Source organism: Papilio xuthus, unplaced genomic scaffold (genome assembly GCF_000836235.2).
Source record: "Papilio xuthus unplaced genomic scaffold, Pxut_1.1 DF827714.1, whole genome shotgun sequence".
In the NCBI taxonomy this organism is placed as follows: Eukaryota; Metazoa; Arthropoda; class Insecta; order Lepidoptera; family Papilionidae; genus Papilio; species Papilio xuthus.
The window spans coordinates 4,064,453-4,081,536 of record NW_013530935.1 but is presented as its reverse complement, the minus strand read 5'-3'; the positions used below and the strand labels follow the sequence as shown (position 1 = coordinate 4,081,536).

Below are 17,084 nucleotides of genomic sequence, written 5' to 3'. Positions count from 1 at the left end.
ACCCGCGAATGTTTAAAGTTAGCTCCGTTCTTTGTTTCATGATGTGTTATGTTATAATGCGAATGCGGTAGGACTATTTCATCTATGGCATTATTTAAGTAAAATTGATCGTAATTTATTTTTTTGGTTACATAATACGCAGTAAGAATGCTGCTAACCGGTGTTGTCTAGACATTTCTTTCTTCTTCTGACAAGACAAACATTTCTTCTGACTTTCCATCCTGTGCTTATAGTCCACTGTTTGTCCAACTCGATGCCAGCGCTTGTTCGATTAGATTAAGAAAAGATCCTTACTGCTTCTAATAAAATATCGTCTTCTCTGGGTTCACATATTTAAAGTAGGTCATACAAAAAAGATAACTAGATGGACAGACAATACTTGCATGGTCATCTATACCATAAGAGTTGTGTCGACATTTAAGAAGGAACAGACCATATTTTGTTATCGTACAATAATAATTGTATAAAACATAAACGATTGCTATCCTCAGCCCTTTCCTTATGCCAATTAAGTAAGGTTGGCGCACCAGTTTTATGCTACTCCTTTCTTTAAGCGGTTACTATCAGCTTAAGCAAAAGTAAAAGACGTAATACCTTAGTAAAATATTTTATTTACTTAGCACAAACAGAATGTTGTAGTGAATCAGAACTTCATAAGTGCAGGTTAATATCAAGATTGTAGGGATGAAGGCGTTTTAAAGGTTTTTTTTTATTCTTCGATGTTTTGATTACGTTACAGATTTATTTTGGTAGTGAAAACCCGTTGCTACTATGTGTGACCTTAAGCACATAATATTATTTGAAAAGGTTAAGATTCTAAGCTTTGTTACGCTAAAATTAACAAATCACGGCAACATTTTCTGAAGAATGTCCTTTAAATATAATTGTGCAAAGCGCATGTGCATGATACCATGTCTCTATACTATATGTATTATAATAAGACTTAATATTCTACAATTTCAAAATACAATTGTAGTTCAATAAAAGATCTTGCGTTTTTTCGCAAAATTACAACTAAAATGATTATGATACTAAAGCAATGACTGGAAAGAAAGACCAATGTTGTAGAAATTAAATAAAAATAAAATAATTTTGGCTTTGAATATATTTATTGTGTAAGAAAATATATCCTACTTACTTAAAATTATGTAATGACTTTTAAACTTAACTTTCAATTGAGGAAAAGAAAATTAGTATAAAGTGAAATATCATTGTTACAATTTAAGATCAAAACGATTGGAAAAATTAAACAAAACACAATTTTTACGTCTAATTCCCATTACATTCTATACTGGGTTTTAATTATATCTATCAATAATTTAAACAATATATATGATGTTACGTACTCATTATATATTTTTTTAATTGAGTTGTAGTGATAAGCAGCAATTTATGTACAATATGCTATTTCTCAAAATCTATGTTTTTGAAGATTTGTGATTGATATATAATAGTTGTGCAATAAAATGTTATATGCCGAGGCCAAAGACAGACACAATGCAGTACATAGTCTTGTTTTCCCAACGCACAGTGCAGGATCCATCGGTATTATTGTCCCAAAAGCACGAAGAGGCTGTGTGAAGTCCCGCACCATTCTTCTGCATAATTGTACAGGTTACTGAAATAGAGAAAAACACTTCATTTAATTTTTTTTTATATCGTAAGGTGCCAAACGAGCGAGCGGCCACCTGAAATCGCTGAAATAGCGAAGTGACCGTTGCCCATAGACATGCAATGGCATAGGCGTTGCCTACCGTTAATCGACGGAGGAGAGGATGTACAGAAAGAAAACATTTTCCCTTCCCATGCATCCTCTCATCCGGAAAGTCCACTTCCACTTCCCGTCCTTTCCTTTTAAGAAAAAGGGTGGGAAGGGAAATTAGGCCTCCGGGATGCACACTCATCAGACGAAACATGGAATTACTTCTACTTCACGTCTGTCTTCTGTGTGGTCGTGGTATTTCACCAGGCAAGCCAGGCCAATTCTTCCGAAGATGTTAAAGCGGGCTCTACTACTGTTAAAAAATCTAAGACTAAGAAACAATTGTATTCAAGTGAATTTTTGATTAAAAATTGGTATATACTATACTCAGTAACAAGATTTGTTAGCTAAATAGAATCCGTAAGAAAATTACTTAAATAAGAAACTTGAAGTTTTTTGTCCTCACATATGCTTTTGACTTATTCTAATAAGGTAGCCTAAACAAACAAGCCTTAGCAAATTTTGAAGAGATGTTGGAGGCAGACATGTTTATTGTATTAACCTTTCACTTGTTTTAAAACTGACGACTACATAATAAGAGAAACATGTAATAAAAATAGCTTTAAAAGCATTATGTAACAGCATAATTTCAGGATTTATATGACACATTAAAATTGCAAAATCTTATTAGGTATCCCTGTTAAGTTTAGTGTGCCCAAATGCCTTTAATTATTGCTGAATGTCACAAGTTATAAGAAAAATATTGCAATTTGCTTCATCAACGACACAACTAAATACATCAAATACCCGAAAACAATGTATTTTAAACACAATACTATAACTTTGTCACCGGTGTTCGGGAATTAGTGCAAAACGAACGGAACTTACCTATATATTTATAAGGTTTTTGTAACTTAGTTAGCTGGCTCAAGCAAGACTCCACAACTGCCGATGTCCACTGATTAACTTTATTATGTTGATAGGCCGTGCCTCCGATGGAATTTTCAATGGCTTCTTTTATAATTTTACTCACATCGTCAACGATGAATTGATTCTGAAACACGTCATGTCACCAGAATAACAATCAATACTTTCTCTAGTTACAAACTAAATTGATTTAAACTCACCTCTTCTGTCAAATCACTACATTCTTTAACTTCCATGATTTAATAATAAGTTGTTGTGTGTAATAAAATAATTGGAAACTATAAAAACAACAAAATTTCACGCCACAGGAAGAAATCAAACTTCTAAATAGTTTTTGCTTGACATTTGGTTTTGTTTAGAAATGACAGATTATGTAAAAGTATCGATGGTGAAAAGACTTGGTTCGACTTTTTTAACACTTTATTGTTCTTTTTGAAACCATTCATATAACATACCACATGTTTTTTTTCGCCTTGTTGAAATATATTTGCTAATTTTGTCGTAGTTAAATAAATGTTTAAAATAAAACTTTTTTTTAAATAGATTTTCACAAATAAAATTTTGAAGCTTGTAACACTATTGGTAACTTTCATTTTGAGATTGTCATTTTCGTACGAGTTGAATAATGGATATTTTCATAATAAATTGGCATTAATGGCTTCATCCGTTCATAATAACAGGTTGTCATCCCCAAGATCTTTTGGATGTTGCAGGACTTGCAACATGTGGTGTTGGAGAGCTTTTAAGTGGCTCCCTGTAATTTTGGTAGTGTCGATCATATCTTGGTCTTACTATGCCTACGTTATCCAATTGTGCATTTGTAAGTAATTTATCCACTAATAATAATTGAAGATAACTTTATATTATTTTGTTAAATTTCAATATAATTTTATTTTTCAGTTACACTTGAAAGTACCGTTCAAAAAACTATATATCTGCTAGTTTATCACATTCTTTTGATAATGTTTTGCTGGTCGTATTGGCGGACGATTTTTGCAGATATAAAACAGATTCCCGAAAAAGTGAGTATAATTTTTTAACCCACAAACACACCTATTTAATTTTTTTTTTGCTACAAAATGAAATTATCCTTTGTCAGTAAATCCTCAGTTAACAAATAGTAACAATGTGTATCCATGACCTGAATAATTGCTTGTGATTTATATAGTCATATTTACATTTTATTTTTAAACCTAGACTAAGTTGCTGTTAAAGTGCTACTAAATTTCTAGCCAGTTGTAATCAATATTCTTTTGTGTTGTAAAAGATTTAACCTGTTTTGTTTAGATGGTGTAGTTTTTTATAGAAAGTGTATACTGTTTTGATCTTATTATCAATTTAAAAATTACCAATCTTCAGCTTCATAAATTAATTTAATTTTAACTTGAATACCAAGCATTATGATTACATTACCTCATTTGTGGTCATTTACATACTTTCTTATTACATAAAAAGGCATTATCATTTATTTATTGTCATAACAGTACAACAATCAACAATTGACATTTTTTTAATTGTTCATTTGCACATTGTGTGGTATATCTCCTTTAATTTATTTTATATATATTTTATTTATTTTCAACTTATTTCTTACCTATTTTATTATTTTCAAGTCATTGTAGTGGATTATTTATCTTATTAACAGTATAAATGCGAAAGTATAAATGGATGGATGGAAGATGTTTGTTAGAATGTATTTACAACTACTAAAGGGATTTTGCTCAAATTTGGCATAGATTTAGTAGTTTAGCTAGTTTTAAATACTTACAAATTTATGTATTTTTTGACTATCAATTGATATATTATATAATTTTCAGTACAAATTACCTGGTGAAGAATTGGACAAATTGCTTAGTGCTGAATCAGAAGATGCTCAAAGGACAATATTAGATAATTTTGCCAAAGATCTACCTGTACTTACAAGGTAATCAAACAATATTTCTAGTCTTTAATTTCATTAAGCCATGTATAGTTCAATTGTAAGGAAGTAGTAGATCAAATGAATAATAGGTAGGATTTTACGGCATTTTGAGTGAACATGTGCAAGGCACAATTATATTTCCAAGTGTAAAGTTGGATATCAATGTTTATGTTCGCTAACTTGTGTTGGTGTCACAATATATATATATATATATGGCAGTGACAACATATTGGTCTACTTGTAGAACGATGTCAGGCTCGGTACGTTACTGCAACCGTTGCGTGCTGGTGAAACCGGACCGCGCGCACCACTGCAGCATCTGTGCTCGCTGCGTTCTCAAGATGGACCACCACTGCCCGTGGGTCAACAACTGTGTCTGCTTCCACAATTACAAGTTCTTCATGCTCTTCCTCGGTTATGCTCTTATCTACTGTCTATTCATCATGTCAACGTGCCTGCCTTACTTCATTAAGTTCTGGAAGGTAGACCACTTGAATCTTACTATCTTTAAACTTTTTTTTATAACTTCTGTTGTTTTGCATGATAGTATATTTAGAATTGCGAATGATTGTTTTGTCTTTAAAATGTAGATAACCTGACAATTGTTGTGCAGAAAATAATACATTTATGTATTCACCTCAAAATTAGATGTTGCAATTTTTTACAAGACATTAAATTAAGCTTCGCTAAATTTCTTCCTACACAATATGCTATGGTAATTTAAATTGTGAAGATTTTAAATTAGGTTTAATCAAACTATAAACATAACCATGAAATCTACAGATTTCTACTACTACAGATGCGTGACGTCATAGTCAAGACAAACTGTGACAAGGTTCTGATAACAATCACTCTGATGATATCATTGTTTTAACCAATCATTATTAATCATTATTTTTACTTTAATATAATACTATATAAATTTTCATTTGTATGCTGAATGGATTATATCAAACATTGCTTGAAACCTAATTTTATCTTGTGTATGTGTACACAATATTAGCGAAGCAAGCATTAAATTTCATAATTTAATATAATTAATTAATTTAATGTTCATCAATCTCGTTGGAATACATCTAAGGAAGCACAATAATAATGTGATAGTTTGAATTTTTTCATAAAATGTAGTTCTTGTAAAAATTATATAAGAACTTTGTTTCAAATAGCCCAGGATCCAAACATTTTAAGGGGCTCACATCAATTTCTATACATATTGAGAATCCAAGTTTATCCAATAAACAAACAAATCCCATGTTCATGAAATATTGGTGATTGGAATTTGTATGAGACAAGTAAATTTCTTCTTCATTGTAAAGTGCGTTGTTTATGGTTTTAACGTTTCGCATACATAAGCTTGCGTAATATAAGCATATATTTACACATTACATAGTTTTATAACTATGTTATGAAACATATAAAGTGCTCCATAAATCGCAATACTAGAGTGAAGCAGACTTCCTTACTGTGGATATCTGAACACATAAATATCCCATAAAGTCAATACAATTTGACAATCTAAACTCTAAAAAATATAGAACTATACCATTTTTTATATCTAAAAATAGAGGTCTGATTTTGATATGTGCCATAGTCTTAGCCCAGCTTAAAATAATGCTACTGAACCCTTGAAAAGATATATCGGATTTAGCATAAAAAATTGTGTATAACGGCTTCAGACCGCGCCTTATGTCGCAAACAATGTTATTTGCAATTTAAGTACTGTTTTATATGCATTCGGTAGACACTTGAATCCAGGCTATAAGAAAACTTGATGCATGATATTGATTTGATATTGTAGACGTACGTGTTTTTTTAGAGATACGATGGGAATTAATTCTTAGTTGCAAGTTTTTTTTAAAGTTAGCTCACGACTTTATAGTATATAGGAAAAACATTCCCAAATCCCCTGCTAATACCGACGAATCGAGGCTGTCGGACTATTTATCTATGTGTGTGTACAGAGAAATTGCGTACGTGGGTGAAAGTGCAGGAAATTGTAGCGCCATAGACAAAAATATCGTGTGCTACATTTTAACTATATTCGTTCGAGTCAATTAGTATTATAACACAATTACCATGGGTTTCTGAGACCAAAGTCTCCGTTTAAATCTCTGTTTTATCAAAGATAATGGCAGGAATGACGATATGTTTTATACAGAGATTTTGGTCTCAGAAACCAACGGCTAATAAGTTTGTTCGGATGTAAAATGTTTTTTTTAATTTCCGCTACACCGCCCGCGTTCGCCCTCTCATGCATCCCCTATGTTAAAATGATGTGTCGCAACTGTCCACAGATGTATCAGAAATACAAGCATGCCCACTGCGATCGTTTGATTGAGAATGGCACATATACTAAACCTTGCATGGACATGATTACCGTAACCAATCTTTTTTTTTCTCACACTTTGTATATACTATAGAGTTGTGCTTTAGCGATAATTAAGTTGTATACAATTAGTTCGGGTCATTTTTATCATTAATTAATTAGTCACAGTAGATAACGTGTTTCATTGTAAACATTGACATAAAATCATTTTTCTTAAAAACGTTTATACTTTTAGTAAACTTTTTATCGCGTATTAAATATATGGTATAAGCTTTTTTTCCTTAAAGTCTTAAAATTAGTTACATAATTTTTTTTCATTCATTTACGTTCGTTTATCTTCTGTTCAACGTTGATCTTATTGATGAAGTATATTTCATTATGTGTTTAAATTTATTTGAAGTAAAGATTTTATAATAATTGGCCGTAAATCTGTAGTAAAATTTTACATTTGTTAATTTTAATTGAGCTATGCAAAATAACTCTAGATCTGTTTATTTGTTTCTGAGTGTAGCTGGTTTGAATTCTTTCTTTTTGTCATATTAGTTTAATTCAAGATAGACCTATTGAAACATTCTTGTTACTTTATAGCGGTATTTTATCGAAAACTGATAACAATGCTATATTTATTGATCTTTGATCTTCATAATCTTTGCATGTTGTATTTATTTCCGTTCTGCATTATTTGTGACTAGCAACATTGCGTACAACTTTAGAAAAGTTTCATGTAGATATTTGGCTGTACAAAATAAATTGATTTCATTAGTTTTTCAACACATAAATTCTATTCCCTTTAGTGACATATCTATTAAGTTTTTACACTTCGCTTAGAGTTTTAACTACGAATAAAAAGCGGCAAAACATCGAACCTCAGTTTTAGTTTTCCTATATCTTGCGTAAAAAATAGTAATAAAAGAGATTAGATAAACGTAGTAGATTAGAAGTTATGTTATGTAGGAATAGATAAGAGTTTATGAAAAATATCGTTCGTTAATCCATTCATAATTTATAAATCCGTAATAGTTAACCCCACGTTTTCTAAAATTTTAGTTGCCTTTGTTCTATATTATACTACGTTTAGTTACCAGCCTTCTTCTCTTCTTTTATCTTAATAGATATCGACAAAGACAATCTTGTTTCGCACCCGTATTGTGTCACGCTCTCGCTATACCTTCGTTTCACTAAAGTTTTGTTTTGCGCAGCATCTTCTGCAATTTTGTGTTCTGCAAAGTTAGCATGACAATACATGGACAATCTTTTTCCTTAAGAATAATATCTCCCATTTAGTTATCTAGAACGGATGTTGTTGATCGAATACAGAAGATAATTCACGTGTATGCCTGCCTGACCCTCATTTGTAATTCATATTTCATGCAATATCGAACGATATTAGCATGTTTACTTTGCATGCGTCTTTCAGTCCCTCAGACATTGCGTCAGCCAAATCTGAATTATGTTTTCTTATGAGGACAAATGGTCAAACAGGTCACCTCATGTTAATCATTGAATATCTATTTGCAAGGCTGAAGAGATTTCTAGATTTACAAGTAGAACATAGAGACGGTTCGCAATGACCGAAGAATGAATATTATGTTTGAGAAAGCGCGTATTATACTTTCCCTTTTTACACTTAAATTGTTTGAAATAAACACTTTTATCCTTATAACAAAGATGACGTTGTAATTTTTAATAATGAAATCTATTATAATAAAGTCTATTATTAAATCCATTTATCATTTTAAAGGCTTGACCAAAAACTCTTCATGGTTAATCCTGAAAATTTGATGTCATAATATAATTTGTACATAATAAAATTAATATATTGTAGGCAAACAATGATGTTACATTCTTTATTTTCCTCCGGAGCCCATAGGGTACAATCGGTTGAAATGATTGGTTTATCAAATGAATTATTGTTTTTGTTATATATTTTTGTTACTTTAGGGCGACTTCGGTACATCGGCTAGCTCTGGTCGATACCATGTGGTGTTCGCGTTCTTCGTGGCCCTCATGTTCGCGACCACGCTAGGATCGCTCTTCGGATACCACTGCTATTTAGTAGCACATAATAGGACCACCTTAGGTAAGTTTGCGTTCTTACTATGTTTTACGTTGTAACTTGTATGTTTTTGACATCTCCATTATTTCAAAGTGTTTATGCGTTATTTTTTACTTTTTATACGTGTTCGAGTTTTCTTGTACTTGTCGTATTCTCTATGTGATTAAGTTTAGAATCTGCTTGTTGACGTAACCAGATATTTAGATGTAAATAAAGAATTAATTCTTGCGCAATAGCCACTTGTTTATATTCGCTTCAGTGGTGACCTTGACTTCTACAGTTAGATGGTTTTTGTATAAATTGACTTTTTAGACAATTCCAAATATGGAACGGAAGCAATTCACACTTTTAGTACGTTATTTATTTCTAATGGTGACATTTTAAAGTTAACTTTTCGTTTAAATACGTATAGTTTTAAATGCATAGAAAATATCCGTATTTAGGCAAATGTAAGAGAGTTCATCGAGAGCAATTACTGTATAGTATATCGTGTATGGCTTGGTCGCAAAAATGAGGTTTTAATTATAAAATCGTAAATATTCTACATCATTATGTATTTCGATTCTTATAATCTAGCGTTTAGTGATGTGACTGTATTTACTGCAATCTGAATAAAAAATATAAGAAAAAAAATATTAAAAGATAATCGAAATTTCGATTTTAATTTCAGATGTGCTATTAGCTCGGCTCGGACGAGATCGTCCGTCTAGAAAGATTATAAGCAATTTTATTACCGCAATGATTGATGGTAAATGTGGTCACATAATGAAATATCGAGAAAAATTGTATTAGTTTTGTTCTTGACATTTATATTTTCTTAAACTTAGTTATTATGATACGTAAACAGTTTTATAAAAGTAGGTAAAAACACCTTAGATATTTTATTTGATAGAAATCATGTAATATTTTAGTTAATATGATCATTTTCACTAATAATTTGATTGTGGGTCAATCAATAAAAGAAATTTAAAAAATATGTTATACAAAATATGTTTGAAACCTTACAGAAGCGTTCCGAGCCCCAATGTTCAGAGGGGGCGCTGACAAGAATGGCTTCTCCCTTGGCGCTTTCAACAATTTTAAAGAGGTATTCGGGAATAGTCCGAATCTCTGGATGTTGCCTGTCTTCACAAGGTAAAGAGAGCTTTTTTAATTATTCATTTTCTTTTATTTTATCTGTACAATTAATAAACCCTTGTCTTATTGACTACAATGACCGTCTTTATAAAAACATTGAAGCAGCTATGGATGACATTTGCAAAGCAAAAAGGGGTATATGAGTCACTAAAATTAAAATTATCTGAAAATAATACTGTGTAGAAATCAAAAATACCCACAAAAATACAAAAGTAGTTTTAACTTCTCCTTTGTTGGTTATTAGGTTTAGTTAGAGTTTAAGAATTTTTCCCCTTATAGTTCCTTCACCAATTGAAATACTTATTACATACAAATGTCATATAAAAAGTATAATTTTGTGGGCATGTATTACGTGTATTGGGGTGTTTCATCATTCGTGTGCCTAAGTTTCACTTTTATATTTTTTACGTTGTGTAGCGTTCGATATGTCAAAAGCGAAGACAAATTTATTCAAATTTAACGTTTTCATGTTATTTCAAACTACCCACAGTGTACTTTTTGAATAAAATTAAATTTTTTACCACAATGGGATTCGTAATTGACAAATCGATTTCGACGTCATTAATTTCTTCTCCCCAGTGTAACCCTAAACCCGCATGCGTTACATGTTTGGATAAATGCGTGTATCCGTTTTTTTAGCTAGTTTTAATACAATGAAAGTTTTCCTGACGCATGTCAACTAACGTCGCGAAAAAGAAGTGAATGACATTATTCTAACATGACACCTTATTGCGTTTGACTTAACAATACCTTCGGATTTTTCAAATTGATCTAGATTCAAACTAAAAGAGTTATTAGTGATTGATTTTAGAAACTCTAGATTTTAATAATCGTTATCTTCGACTAATCATTTGCATATATATTTATGGTTTATATTTATATTGTTTTTATAATTCCTTTTAGATTAATGTATGGATGTTTTAACATGAATAGGATTTTGCTTGGCGCTCGATAACAAATTGTAATGGTAGTCTACACTAAATATAATTATATATTTTTTATAAATTTTAATCTATTACTTATACAAACAAAAATGAATAGAATTCATTGAATACTGCTCGTGCACGATAATACGACAACAGATATGATAGCATCATAGTGGCATGTAGATACAATGTAACTCATGAAATTAACCTAAAGAGACCTAATGAACATTGATAACTTCGTCCCTCCGTTAATGTCGATTAGGTAGAATTCATCGTCATGAACTAATCGCAATCCGCGAAACTCATGTGTTTGTGCACGCTTATTACACGCACAAGAGAGTTAAACAACACAGTAACACCGTACCAATGCTTTTTTAATGTTGAAACATTTGATTTTGTTCTCTAACACTAACAACTAACACTAAACCAAACATGTAACTTGTAGCAATATATTAATTACTAAAAGATCATTAATTACTAAAAATAATATATTTTCTGATGCCATATTATTATATTTAACTGTTCGTCAGTTATTTGAAGATTGTGCCTCCCAAATACTGCCGTAGCTATAGGTTTTCTTTAACGTAATATATGACATAATAATACGCGCGTTTGCCGCCATTTCGCGTAGGCAGTTAACACGTTCATTGCCAAGTCAGTGTTGAATCTTTACAAAATTTACTTTTAAGTAACCAGTTAGGTATACTTAGGCAATGAGACGTTGTATTTCCGATTACAAAGGCGGTGGATACTGAGGTTACCCACAAGTGTCTGATTTTAAGTTTAAGTTAAAGGCGTCACAGATAAGGAAATGGCAGCAAAATAGACTAATTTTATTCAATAAAACGTCGAGTTCACACGTATCGGTCGAGTAGTTGGCAATGAAGGTGTTAAGATCATTCGGTGATGGTTTTGTCAGCAATGGCGACGGGTGCGAATTCCCCGTGCGCCGCGAGCACCAGCTGCAGACGTTCGCGCCGCAAGACGCCCATGGCTACGAATCCATGGGTACCACTCGCTCCAGGTCAGAACTAAGCCATTGCCCGCACACGATCGACGCCCACATACCTTGAGGACCACGCCCCTTTACTACACATAGATTTTTACACACCCTCTAGGTCAAATTTTAGAGTCCTAAAGGATTTGAAACCACCCTCAAAATTTATAAATATAAGTTTTTTTTTAGTTTGTTATAGTTAAATTATAATAGTGCCAAACTATTGTTGTATTTCAGTTATGATTTAAACATTCCTTTTTACGAATGCATGTTATTACTTTTTTAACTCTTCATTACTGTGCCAGTTACCAATTAGGTAGAAATTTAAATTATAATAATAAATTGTTTTTCACATGATTAACGTTTGATTAAACTCGAATTTATGTTGATAGGAGAATAAAATCATAATCGAATAAATGCTTTAACTTACGTTGTTGTCTAAGAATAGAAAATTTATCGCATAATATAATATGTCTTTGAATTTTTAATAACTTTGATATTTCTAGTGTGTAGAAATCGTTGACATATTTTAAAATTAACCAATTTTTTTTATATAATTTAATTTTCAAATTAATGGCTAAATCCTCAAGTTGTGTGAGTGTCAGACGTCATATTTATATAGTAATAAAATTTAATATGAACATATTTTTTTATAATAATTAATTATATTATGAGGTTCGCTTTTGTACGCATTTATTTATTTACGAGCTATATACAACACACAAGACTGAAGCTAGACAATTCTCTGTTCATAATTTGTAAGTATGATTTTGTGCGAAATAAACTTTTTGTTGAATTGTTTCGTTTCTTTTATTTATTTTTTTAACAGTGGCAACAAATGCTTTGTTCACCTTGGCGACACTGCGCTTTAATGTCAAGCGCAACAACGCTTAGCCTTTAGATTAGATTTTTATATTGATTTGCCATGCAGTAGCAAGCAAATGGCAATGCTATAATAAATTATTCTATTCTTATGAGGAGGTTGTGTGGTATAAATTATGCAGTCATAAGGCTTGCGATTTAATTATCACTCTCAGTTGGTACAATGTCACTTTACCAATTACTATATAAAAGCTATAGTAATAGTATATTTTTGATTACATAATATCTTTAAATAAAAATATTTAGCCTTAACTAAATTAAAATTATATCAAGCAGCTGAGGGTACTTTTACATTTTACCTTATTTATGTAAAATATTATAGATTTTTTTTACATTTTCGCCTTCCATGCACTCAGTCTTTCTCTTTATTATTTGTATATAAATTTTTATGAAGACGCTTCTGTTATATATTTTTAATATTTTATTTTATTCAAATTGTTTTTGTTGATTCTTTTTATTTCGTTTATATCGGAAATTAAAATTGTCGACACAAGCGATCTTCATAACAGCTTTATAATTAGCTTGATATTTATTTGTCGCGTTTGATTAAAAATCGTCGTAATGTAAAAACGGCTAACAGCATTAAATATAATTACAAATGTTTAACATATTTAGTAACGCGCAAAAGTTAAATTAGTTAAATAATAATCGAATCTGCAATCTTTGACAAATTTGTAACTCTTATATGATTAGTCATTTTGTATTACGGCGCTTTTTTGAAAAGGCGACATATCTCATAAATCAAAATTTCCTTTATAACAAATATGGGGCGTATTGAGATCATAGTTTTGTTAACATTTTAGCATTGAGGGCGGCCACGAGACTGAGCGGTGGAGACTTTGCCCCCGAAGGGCGCGCACCGCCCCGCAAATAGTATAAGGGTGTAATCATAATGACCAATTTTATAATTACAATACTTTTTAATTATCAAAAATTATTAAATAAAAAAATTTCTAACCTAAAAACAATGCTTTTCATTCATTGGCACCAAAATCACACGTCTGGAGTTTCGATTTCAAAATTTTAAGTCATTCACTTCTTTTTTAGTCTGGTTTATTCGGATATCGAGAGATTTCTAGCGTCGTTTTGCATGCTAATTTACGTTTAGCCTATTCGCGTATAGTTACGTAGTAGTCTGGTATGTATAGAAGAGCTGTAATGTCATATTCAACCTGACGTCACTTTTCGACATGTAACCCTGAACATTCATCATTCAAATAAAATATCTGTTAGGAATGAGTTTAGAAAATGTACAGTAGAATGTAGAAATTATATTCTACAAATATTTTGATATATTAAAAAAAAAATATTTTCTATGCATCGTATCCTTTTTTTATGTTTTTTTCATGAAAAAGCAATCTATTATGTATTTATTTTGTACTAACTTATGTATCCCCATATATTCAATTTTATTATGTACACTACATATGTACCAATCCTAAATGTCATAGCTACCGGATACAAAGAAAATAAATCTTCGAGACGCATTAGAATGCATTAATTGATCAACGGTTAGTTGACTAAAGTTACAATAGTAATTTTGAGACGATTAGTCCAACAAACTCTCTCCATGTTAAACTTTATGTATAAGACCAAATTTTAACACCATATTTTACATCCATTTATTTAAAAATTAAATATACACACAATATTTTTAAAATAAACATTACGAAGTTAACACGTTTGCTTTTTTGTAAGATTTCATAAAAGGCACATGCAACATTCACTTGTGTTACCATATAAAAAAATCACCTAGTTATAGCAACACAAAACCACAGACATTTTTAACTAGTGCATCAAACACGCACGAATAGACTTGGTAACCACAGACAATTTTATAATAGTGCATTAAATACGAATCATAGATTTTGTAAGTCGATTGTACTTTGGTGACATATAGCTATGGAGACGGGATCATATATCCCCTTCCTCAACCTGACGAAGACACGGAATCCCTACTGAGCTCAGAGAGGTGGGACCGCTGGGGCGAGCGCGCGCGACCCTTCGACGAACGCGAAAGCTCATCGTACGACGAACTCTGAGAGCTGCCATCATCAACGCAAAGGTTACGAATAAAGATGGGTAATACTAAGATCATGTCTTTGTAGCTTTTTATATGCTTATACATTTTTCGTCATAATTGGCGAATTATATGGGATGCTTTTTTGGAATTCGATTGTCGGTGTACATATTTCATCTACTTTTAGAATTTTCTAGAACAGCCATTAACGTTGGTGTAATTTAGTTTTTAAGAGACTAAAAGCTAACTCTGCTTATCTCTACTTTTGAGGAATTACTACGACGTTATCCGTGATCTACTTAAATTCTGGTTATTACAGAAATGCAATGTGACTTAAAATATTTGTTTAACTCAGATATAATAGCGTCTTAAAATATACTAAATAAATCTGAAGTACAAGATAATGAGATGGGTAGTATATTAAAGAATTACATACATATTCTTTTATGGCAAACACGTACAGGAAATTATTAGGCAAAATTAATTTACATTTATAAGATTTGCTCCGTGAATATAAGAAATATTTTCAGTTATATGTGTTTAGAAGAAAGGCAAAATTTTATTGCATTTGCTTCTATATCTAATGTTTTATTCCTTTCGTTTTTTCATATAAATTATAAGTCAAATGTGAAAACACATAATGGAATGTACTACGTTTGCTGATCATTTTTTTGATACTTACATTTATAAAAGATAAATTAGTGTAACAGTCTTTAAGGATGCTAAATTAAGTCTAAAATATTCGTAATAGTATAATGTATGTTAAAACATATTGGATGTATGTAAGTAGTATATTTTATATGTATAACTGTATGTCGATTGCAGTGACACTTGTATTAACATATTGTCATCCCGCACATTCCCTTTGCAAAACAAGAGACAGCAATATATGCTATGCTAATACAAGCCTTACGGCAGTGAAATTCAACTTAAGGCCCTTCGTACTTAAGGATACGTAAATCTTCGCAACTCTGTGGCTTTGTTGCTTAACTGACGCAATACAATAAAACAAAGGTTCTTACATAGGCCAGCGTTGACATTTAGTTTTTTTAATTTCGTCTCAAAGCTAATGGCTCGCTACCTGTTAGTCAATGTTGTTGTAAAATTGCTGAAATTTTCAAGACAGCGGAGTAAATCAATACAGTTGACATTTAGTAAAGACGACTCGTACACATTATATGTATGCATTGCGAGTTGCGGCGATACTTGCTATTCAACTTTACGATATTAGTTTCGACGATTTACGTTACCTCGTGTACAAAGAGCCTAAGATTGTCCTAACTATAAACACAATTCCAAATTACTAAATTTATTTTACGTTTTATTTCATATAATAATTCTATTAATTTATTTATTGTAAAATATGAATTGCCTTTTTTGCGTTCACTATAAATATAAATAAAATAAAGATAATTTAAATATTTACATAATAAAAATTGTATAGATTTCAAAAAATAAACAAGGATGATTTTTTTTTCTAATACTATTTTTAACACATGAACCTAGTCAATAGTGTTACAAACTCTATTTTTATGCGAACGAGATCTATAAATAAAAAAATGGGCTCGACATCTGAAGAAAATTATATTTTTTTGACAATATTGCTTTAATTATGTTTGAATGATTCATTTTGAGAAGCTACTTAATAGTAGGCGATATTATGAAGTTAAACCAAAAAATACGAACTCATTATATATGAAATCGTATTTTTTGGTTTGGTTTTTATTTCACACAGATTGTATTTTTTTTTATTTTCGCAAAACATATGTAGTTCTTGGTTACTGTGTTATCAAAATTTTACATAATAATGTACTTAATAATTCCATATGAAGCATTTATTAGTTTTACGGTTACATGCGAAATTTTTTTTTGTTTTTCTAAGACCTTTTATTTTTTTAATCAATAAACTGTATTTTTAATGTGTGATATTCCTAATGTTGACTTATTTTGTATTTTTATATGATTATTTGATGTGTGTGCTTGTAAGTTTTTTTTTTCAGGTGTGCTGAATTTTTTAAAAGCGACTATGCGTTATTTTGTAATTTAGGTACGCGATGAAACGCAAATTTAATGGAATTTGATAAATGTTGTTTGAAATAGTGAAATAAAGTAGTTCTTTTGTAATAAAATGTTTATTAATACTTATTTTATATTGGTGGGTATGTATGGCGGATCACATTAATTGATAAC

At 30.8% G+C, this 17,084-nt stretch overlaps 2 protein-coding genes across 6 annotated transcripts; one reads left to right on the top strand and one right to left on the bottom strand.

Annotated features, from left to right (window-relative positions):
• Window positions 1-1,090: 1,090 nt before the first annotated feature.
• On the bottom strand, window positions 1,091-2,928 carry Dlc90F (dynein light chain 90F). The gene is given in 3 exon segments (NM_001312718.1): window positions 1,091-1,618; window positions 2,591-2,756; window positions 2,830-2,928. Coding segments are annotated over 3 exon segments (351 nt in total). The 5' UTR covers window positions 2,866-2,928; the 3' UTR covers window positions 1,091-1,469.
• A 295-nt stretch (window positions 2,929-3,223) lies between these two features.
• LOC106116772 (palmitoyltransferase ZDHHC2) lies at window positions 3,224-16,249 on the top strand. 5 transcript variants are annotated; one of them, XM_013310786.1, is made up of 9 exons: window positions 3,224-3,449; window positions 3,530-3,651; window positions 4,447-4,553; window positions 4,795-5,032; window positions 6,845-6,928; window positions 8,818-8,956; window positions 9,940-10,066; window positions 11,915-12,019; window positions 14,775-16,248. In XM_013310786.1, the coding sequence occupies exons 1-9, from the start codon at window positions 3,284-3,286 to the stop codon at window positions 14,914-14,916; spliced, it is 1,230 nt and encodes a 409-aa protein (XP_013166240.1). In that variant the 5' UTR covers window positions 3,224-3,283; the 3' UTR covers window positions 14,917-16,248. The 5 variants fall into 5 exon arrangements, with proteins under 5 accessions (XP_013166240.1, XP_013166236.1, XP_013166237.1 ...); XM_013310782.1 differs by lacking the exon at window positions 14,775-16,248 and adding an exon at window positions 13,678-14,089; XM_013310783.1 differs by lacking the exon at window positions 11,915-12,019 and having other exon boundaries at window positions 14,775-16,249.
• Window positions 16,250-17,084: the final 835 nt, after the last annotated feature.

Coding starts and splice junctions, on each gene's coding strand:
- LOC106116772 (XM_013310786.1), top strand. CDS start 3,284: ATGGCTTCATCCGTTCATAATAACAGGTTGTCATCCCCAAGATCTTTT. Junction 6,929..8,817: donor CTTGCATGGACATGATTACC/GTAACCAATCTT, acceptor TTGTTACTTTAG/GGCGACTTCGGTACATCGGC. Junction 12,020..14,774: donor ATGGGTACCACTCGCTCCAG/GTCAGAACTAAG, acceptor GGTGACATATAG/CTATGGAGACGGGATCATAT.